The following is a 9146-nucleotide window of genomic DNA, read 5'->3' as shown; positions in this document are numbered from 1 at the left end:
GAACAATAGGGCTTCAGGATACAGAGATGGAGGCATGGTTTTAAGGGGTCAAAGAGGGGAATAGTGTTAAGATGCTTGGCTGTCTTTTGAATCTTGGTTTCCCTTGCCTATCATTGTAAAATAGACACTTGAGGTAGGGAGAAAGGAATAGCCAGAATCATCACTACAGAAAGCTTGTAAGTCAGTCTTCAGCCTGTAACTGATTGGGATACCTTAAAGGGGGCTAGAAATTGCCCAGTGAAAGAGACTTCCTGTGGTGCCTTTACATTGCACAAAATCATAGGTTGAATCCAGAAGCCCATCCAGAACCGACTGAGGTAGGAAATTTTCACTGGAAAAGACGAGTAGACCAGCCTGGTGAGGCTAGCAGAACAGAAGATACTTCATGAAAGAAAGACCGGCAGGAAAAATCTGAAACAATAATGGCAGTCTGATTGATTACTATAAGAATAAATAAGCTGCTCACCCAGGAGCCATCATGGAAAGTGGTCGGGACCCTCAGAGCAAACCCATTTCCAAGACTGAGACTCAAGGGGAATATATGAGCAGGTATGTGGTCTGGCGGGTGACCATATTGGTCAGCAATAAGGGAAGAGGGGGAAAAAACAGCAACGAAGTTGTGATCTAAGCCCTACCACATTCAGTAGACCCCTGTGAACCTGGGTGGAGACCTAGATGGCCAACAGTACAGCAAGACCTGGGGACTCCTGGGCCTACAGGCAGTGACATGGCCACAGAGGACTAGAGTAGAGATTGAAGTGTCTAGCTGAGGGGAGATGCATAAGAACACCCATACTTGCAGATAGTACCCACTTGATCTGGCTTCAATGGCTGGATGATCAGAACTTGACTAGAAGAAGAAAGAAGAGGGGGAAAAAAAAAGAGTAACCTTCTACAATTTGATGAACTTTACCTATTCTTATTGATGTAGTAGCTCAAAAAAGGGAACAAATCTTTATAGCAAGTATCACTCCCACCCCCTTGGTACAAAGGGTTGACAGGGGTGGGCAACATAGACATTCAAAGTGGGGAGAGTGGCTATAAAGGCAAGAAGTGACTGGCTTACAAGCTTTCAAGAGGGTGCCTAGTTCCAGATGGAGTGGGGGAAGGTAGAATCACCACTGAATGATTTCCAATCCATTTGGACCGGGCTGGCGAAAAGATATGGGGATAAGACTCTTGTGGTACAATGGTGAAGAATTGCCATCAGGACTGACTGTGAGACTAGGAAATATAGAGGTAGGTGGGGTTTTTTGCTTTTGTTTTTTTGACTTCAGACATGTTTTATTATAATTTTATACAGTCTAAATAAATTTGAACTTGTATTTATTTGGGTTCAGTTATAACAGGTTGTTGTTGTTGTTAAGTGCCATCAAGTCGGGTCCGACCCATAGCGACCCTATACAGGGTTTCCGAGGGTGTAAATCTTTACGGGAGTAGAAAGCCTCATCTTTCTCCCGCAGAGCGGCTGGTAGTTTGGAACCACTGACCTTAAGGTTTGCAGCCCGATTCGTAACCACTACGCTACCAGTTATAACATAGCATAATACAAGCAAAGCACTGGTCCTTTGAAATGAAGCAGGCAATCACCATTCAATAAATACACTTGATTTATTTTGTATAAAAGGGTTATGTTTACAACCAAACTTTTATAAAAAGTTTAGCATGAATAAGTACATCATTACACTTTTTTTTGCAGAAATATACATCTCTGCCACTATACAAGAAAACTCTAATGAAAGAGTTTACAAGGATTCTCTCTCTCTCTCTCTCTCTCTCTCTCTCTCTATATATATATATATATATATATATATATATATATATATATATATATATATATATATTTATATATAAATATATACACAGCATTCAGTAGGCTTGCGTTAAAAATGTAATTTCTTACCAAAAGACTTCATTTAAGTAACTGAACACTGGATCCTTCTGGTATTCATGCTCCACCTTTGGAATAAGGTAAAGTCTGCTTAAATTGGGCAATGCCTTGTGATTTTAATGTTTTTGCTCCCCATGGTGGGAATAGTATATAAAGAAATCCTTCCATTTGCTGAAAGGGCATTGAAACGGTTTTTTTCATAAATAACTATTATCAGTCCAGGTCATTCTCGAGGAGACCCTGGGGAAGATGATCATTTAGTTTTCTATTTTTTTTTTTTTTAATGGTCCATTCTATTTGTTGTTGTCTTCCCCTGTGAAATGGTTGAAAAATTAAGTTCAGCGCCTTAAAAGATCCTGTAAATTTGTTGTTGTTGTGCAAACAACAACAACATAAAACCCACACAGTCATGAACACCGTTTACTTAGCCACAGAATGCTTTGATGTCATTTGACATTAACTCTGACAGGAATTCAAAAGCCTGTAAGGACAGAATACTGATATCCGTGTTGATGGTGGTCAGCGGCGTCCTGGAGGATGGGTTTTGCCTAGGCCTCTGGTGGTGAAGGCTGACAATAGTGGGGTGCAAATCCAGTGCGATCTGCAGGTCCAAGATGTAGTCGATGACGTGCTGCAGGTTTTCCATCTTGCTCACCTTCTTGTTCTGGGGGATGCTGGGCACCAGCTCCTTGAGCTTGGAATAACAGTCGTTCATGTTGTACAGCAGATTGATTGGGTCATCCACCGGGGTTTTGCACTGGGAAATACCCAGGTTGTGGTCCAAAAGGCTGTTTTTCCTAACAGACCTCACTGGACTGAACGCTTTTATGTTGAATGTGGGTGGAAAGAGAAAATGAACTAACAAGGGAGTCAATTAGCCCGGAGTTCAGGCATCCTCCCCCACCGCCTGCCGCACTGCCTTTACTCTGCAGTGAGATCACCTGAGAATGAATCTAGAGGTAGATGTTCTTCGACAAAAGGAGGAGAGTGATTGATTTTGCAGCTCAGGAGCAGAGGTCCCTGGGACCATCAAGTGAGAAGAACGGAGAGCAAGACTCTACCCCGAGAAGCAGTGACGTCAGGGATAGAGACAGAGATGATGACATGGACAGATGGAGTGGCTGGGGACACTGGACTCAGGGAAGGAGAAGGGCTGTGTACTGGCGCACCCTTTGGGGTTATTTGATGAGCATGGAGGGGATTGTAATCATTGAAATGAAACGAAACACCATCGGATGAGTGTAAAGCTGATGTTCTGCCATGCAAATCTCACAATAAAAATGTAAAAAAAAATTGTATTGATATGTCTTTTTTGTTGTGATTTCCAAAATACAATATGTCAAACAAATGCAACTACCTTAACATAAAAATAAGAGGAATAGAAGCAGTAATGAAGTTGCAAACTCTAATAAATTATATTACCTTTTCATGCTTAGTTTATGTTAAAATATTAGACTTTAGGAAGGGAAGATATTAAGTGTTCCCCTGATGGCAGTGAAATACATATAAGATACCAAGAAAAAAAAATCTTTGTCACTGATGGATGGAGCTCTCAGTAGTATAATAATTATTTTTAAATATACACCTACTATCATCCAAGAAGTTCAAGGCTCTTTCTAGTATTTAGAGTCACAGTAGTATTCTACTCCTGATTCCTCTACACTCAGCTAATACTTACAGAGCAAATAGAAGTGTGCTAGTTTAATTCAATGCAACTGCAAAGATTTTAATGAGATTTTGGTGATAGACTCCTTATTGTTGTTGTTGTTAGGTGCCATTAAGTCGGTATCAACTCATAACGAAATTATGCACAACACAATTAAACACAGTCCAGTTCTGTACCAACCTCACAATTGTTACTCTTAAGCCCATTGCTGCTGCCACTGTGCCAATCCATCCCTTTTTGGCTGACCCTGTACTTTACTAAGCATGATGTTCTTTGCCAGAAATTGGTAACTCCTGATAATATGTTCAGAGTAGGCTTGACTGAGAGTCTTAGTGTGATGCCATGGGATAAAGCACTGGACTACAAGGTCAGTTTGAACCACAAGGTCAGTGATTCAAACTCACCAGATACTCCTAGAAAATCCTATATAGGGTTACTATGTGTCTAAACAGACTTGACGACACTTAAAACCAACAATTGACAAAATCTGGTCATCTTAGTGGCAACAAGAAATATTCAAATAGTACTTCTTCCAACACAGATTTGTTTTGTTGGTGGTCCATGATACTTTAATATTCTCCTCCAACACCATAGCTCAAATGCATCAATTCTTCTATAGTATGCAGATGATACAAACTTGCTTGCTGAAAGTAAAGAGGACTTAAAATATTTACTGATGAAGATCAAAGAGCACAGCCTTTGGTAAGGATTGCATCTCAATGTAAAGAAAACAAAAATCCTCACCACTGGACCAATAAACAACATTTTTTTCAAAGGAGAAAAGATTGAAGTTATCAAGAACTTCATTCTTGGATCAATTATGAACACTCAAGGAAGCAATAGTCAAGAAATCAAACGATGTATTGCATTAGGCAAATCTGCGCACAAGACCTTTTTAAAGTGTTGAAGAACAAAGACATCAGCTTGAAGACTAAGGTGTGCCTGATGCAAGCCATGGTATTTTCAATAACCTAATTTGCATGTGATAGCTGGACAGAGAATAAGGAAGACTGTAGAAGAGTTGATGTTTTTGAGTTAAGGTTTTGGAGGAAAATATTGAAAGTGCCATGACCTGCCAAGAGAACAAACAGATCTGTCTTGGAAGAAGTGCATCCAGAGTGCTCCTTGAAGGACAGGATGGCCAACTTCATCTCTCATATTTAGGATATATTGTCAGGAGGGACCAGTCACTGGAGAAGGATACCATGTGTGGTAAGGTGGAGGGTCAGAGAAAAAGAGAAAGACCCCAGAGAAATAGATTGTCCATGTGGAAGCATCAAACTCAAGCGTGGCAACAATAATGAGGCTGGCCCAGGATTGGTCAGTGTTTCATTCTGCTGTGCATAAGGTCACTATGAGTCAGTACCGACTAGATGGTACCTAACAACAACAACAACAATCCTTAATTCATTGTCCAACTTTCGCATGCACATGAGGTCATTGAAAATACCATGGCTTGTGTCAGGCACACCTTAGCCCTCAAACTGACATCTTTGCTCTTGAACACTTTAAAGAGGTCTTGAGCAGCAGATTCGCCTAATACAATATGTTGTTTGATTCCTTGACTACTGCTTCCACCAGTATTGATGGTTGATCCAAACAAAATGAAGTCTTGGACAACTTCAATTTTCACTCCATTAAACTTGATGGTCCAGTGGTGATTTTTTTTTTGTTTGTTTGTTTTTGTTTTTTTGTCTTCTATACATTACCACTATTATTCAAATTTATGCACTAACCACTAAAGCCAGTAAGGACGAAATAGAAGAATTCTATCAACTTCTTCAATCTGAAATTGATCAAACATACAATCAAGATGTATTATTCATTACTGGTGATTGGAATGCAAAGGTTGGGAGCAAAGAGGAAGGATGGGCAGTTGGAAAATTGTTGGGGACCAAAAGGCTTACAGGCCTCATAAAACTTAAAGAGTGTCAGAACTGCTCCTTATATGATTATTCAGCTATGTTTTATATTAACTTAGAACATGAGCTCTTGATTATCCATGTACATTAATAAAACCGAATTTTTCCCTAGAACCAGGATAGTAAAACTTCCTCAGAGGACGAACAAGGACAGGTTTACTGGGGTTAAGCAGGGAGGTTCTGGAGAGGAACTACCCAGGGTGTTCACTTGGGGTGGAGTGGTAAATTCTGGGAATATAACATTAAGGACAATGGTGGCAACTCCCTCGGACAGCCCTGGGTTTAATCAGTTTGACCTATATGTTCTCCTTCCTCCTGAAAGCTTAATTAAGCCAGGTATCTGAAACAGCTTGACTTTCTTCAGACCTTTTGAAATCCTTTTTACCTTTATTAGGTGCTATAGGTATGTTAATTAGCCTTGAGAAACCTCGAGCTGCTGCCCTGGGATTTGAACCTGAAAAGCACTATATAAATTTGCTTGAATTTCTAGAAAATTAAGGATGTTAGATTATCAAGACAATTTGTGATGTATATTTTAGAAATTTGTTCCTATAAAACATTTTGTCCTGTTTTGAATGATTAATCACATTTCACTTCTGTACCATGTCTTAATAATCCCCTCCTTCCTTTGTGTAAGGTCCCTCCCTGAAATAAAAGACGGACACAGACTGAAGCCCGCATGCATTACTGCTTGCAGGGGCATGGAGAGTCTGTCTGCTGGTTTTGCATCCACTCTGGTCTCTGAGTGTTTCTTTTCTCTCTTGCCTCTCCAGACATCCCACCTAGGGTTAGTTTTGTGTGCAATGTCTGCCCCCGAGCAGTCTGTCTGGCAGCTTGCATCAAACCTGTTTGCCTGTCTTCTTTGTGTCTGTTTTCTCTGTCTTCTTTGTGTCTGTTTTCTCTCTCTCTCTCTCTCTCTCTCTCTCTCTCTCTCTCTCTCTCTCGTCACCAGACACGCCCACCTTCGTGTACTCACCCCCTTGTCGAGGCCAGACCCCTGCAGAAAATATGGTTTTGGTTATAGAAATAAGACTGGAGAACGCATGATAGAATTCTGCAAAATCAATGATTTGTTCATTTCAAATACCTTCTTTAGACAGCATAAGAGATGACTATGCACATGGACTTCACCAGATAAAATACATAGAAATCAAATTAACTACATCCATGGAAAGAAATGAAGGGAAAGCTCCATATCATCAGTCAACACAAGGCCTAGGGCAAACTGTGGAACAGACCATCAATTACTCATATGCAAATTCAAACTGAAGCTGGAGAAAATGAAAAGAGGTTCACAAGAGACAAAATATGACCTTGAATATATGCCACCTGCATTTAATGATCATCTGAAGAACAGATTTGAAACATTAAACACTAAAGACCAAAGGCCAGAAAAATTGTGGGATGACATCAAGAACATCATACATTAAGAAACCAAAAAGTCATTGAGAAGACAAGAAAAAAGGAAAAGGTCAAAATGGATGTCAGTAGAGACACTGAAACTTGTTCTCCATTGTAGAGATGTTAAAGCAAATGGAGACATGAGGAGGTTCAAGAGCTGAACAGAAAATTTCCAAGATTAGCTTGAGAAGATAGAGTCAAATATTATAATAAAATGTGCAAAGATCTGGAATCAGAAAACCAAAAAGGATGAACATGCACAGCATTTCTGAAGCTGAGGGAACTGAAGACAAAATTCAAGCCTCGACTTTTGCTATTGAAAGATTCTCTGGGAAAATTATTAAATGATGCAGAAAGCATGAAGAGAAGATGGAATGAATACACAGAATTACTGTACCAAAAGGAAATGGTTAACGTTCAACCATTTCAAGAGGTAGCATATGATCCAGAGCCAATGATACTAAAGGAGGAAGTCTAAGGTGCATTGAAGGAATTGGCAAAGAACAAGGCACCAGGAATTGATGGAATAAAAATTGAAATCTTTCAAGAAAGTGAGGCAGCACAGGATGCACTCACTCATCTCTGCCAAGAAATTTGGAACACAACTATCTGGCTGAATGATTGGAAGAGATCCATATTTGTGCCCATTCTAAAGAGATGTAACCTAACGGAATGCAGAAATCATCAGACAATCTCTTTGATAACCCATGCGAGTCAAGTTTTACTAAAGGTAATGAAGAGATGGCTGCAAGCATATATTGTCAGAGAACTTCCAGAAGTTCAAGCCGGATTCAGGAGAGGCTGTGGAATGAGGGATATCATTGGTGATATCTGATGGATCCTGGCTGAAAGCAGAGAATATCACAAAAATGTTTACCTGTGCTTTATTGAGTATGCAAAGGCTTTAAATTGTGTGGATCAGGACAAGCTATGAATAAAATTGTGAAGTATGAGTATTCTAGAACACTTAGTTGTGCTCACGAGGACTCTGTATCTGGACCAATAGGCAGTTGTTCAAACAGAACATGGGAACACTGAATGGTTTAAAATTTAAAAAGGTATGCTACAAGGTTGTATTCTTTCATCATACTTACTCAACCTGTATGCTGAGCAAATAATCTGAGAAGCTGGATTCTATGAAGAAAAACGTGGCATCAGGATTGGAGGAAGACTCATCAATAACCTGTGTTGTGCAGATGATACAACCTTGCTTGCTGAAAGTGAAGAGGACTTAAAATATTTACTGGTGAAGACCGAAGAGTACAGCCTTCAGTATGGATTACATCTCAATGTCAAGAAAACAAAAATCCTAACCACTGGATCAATAAACAGCATTCTTGTCAATGGAGAAAAGTTTGAAGTTGTCAAGGACTTCATTCTTCTTGGATCAACTATCAACAGTCATGGAAGCACCTGTCAATAAGCCTAAGGACATATTGCATTAGGCAAATCTGCTACACAAGACCTTTTAAAGTGTTGAAGAGCATGCGCCTGACCCAACCCATGGTATTTTCAATAACCTCATATGCATGCGAAAGCTGGACCGTGAATAAGGAAGACCGTAGAAGAATTGATGCTTTTGAGTTATGGTGTTGTAGGAGAATTTTGAAAGATCATGGGCTACCAAAGAACCAAAAGAACCATTTTGCAAGAAGTGCAGCCAGAGTGCTCCTTGGAGGTCAAGATGGCCAAACTTTGTCTCTAATACTTTGGACATATTGTCAGGAGGCACCAGTAGCTAGAGATGGATATCATGCTTGGTAAGGTGGAGGGTCAGATAAAAAAGAGGAAGACCCCCAACGTGATGGATTGGCCAAGTGGCAGCATCGATGGAATCAAGCATGGCCACAGTAGTGAGGTTGACCCAGGATTGGGCAGTGTTTTGTTCTGCTGTGCATAGGGTTGCTATGAGTCGGTACTGACTCGATGGCTCCTAACAACAGTAACAATAATACATTGAGGTGCAATCCATACTGAAGGCTGTGGTATCTGATATTCATCAGTATTTTCAGTTCTTTTCAATTTCAGCAAGTAAGGTGGTTCATTGTATATTGCAAGTTTTTAATGAGCCTTCCTCCAAACCTGATGCCATGTTTTTTGTTATTTTTTTCAAGTAGTACAGCTTCTTAAGCTATTTGCTCAGTATACAGATTGAGTTGTTGTTGTCGTTGTTGTCAGGTGCCATCGAGTCGGAACCGACTCATAGCGACTCCATGCACAGCAGAACGAAACAATGTTCGATCCTGGGCCAACCTCACCACCGCTG

General features: G+C 40.1%; 1 protein-coding gene across 1 annotated transcript in view; it reads right to left on the bottom strand.

The window, feature by feature from the left end:
- Positions 1 to 2315: 2315 nt before the first annotated feature.
- Positions 2316 to 9146, bottom strand: part of LOC102823990 — a 12643-nt gene continuing 5812 nt past the window's right edge. Inside the window, exon 2 of the mRNA XM_006868653.1 lies at positions 2316 to 2749. Coding sequence (XP_006868715.1) covers positions 2316 to 2749 — 434 coding nt within the window. The remainder of the gene's footprint in view (positions 2750 to 9146) is intronic.

This window comes from Chrysochloris asiatica, unplaced genomic scaffold (assembly GCF_000296735.1).
Source record: "Chrysochloris asiatica unplaced genomic scaffold, ChrAsi1.0 scaffold00120, whole genome shotgun sequence".
Classification (NCBI taxonomy): Eukaryota; Metazoa; Chordata; class Mammalia; order Afrosoricida; family Chrysochloridae; genus Chrysochloris; species Chrysochloris asiatica.
The sequence above is the reverse complement of the archived record's forward strand: the minus strand, read 5'-3'. Positions and strand labels throughout refer to the sequence as shown.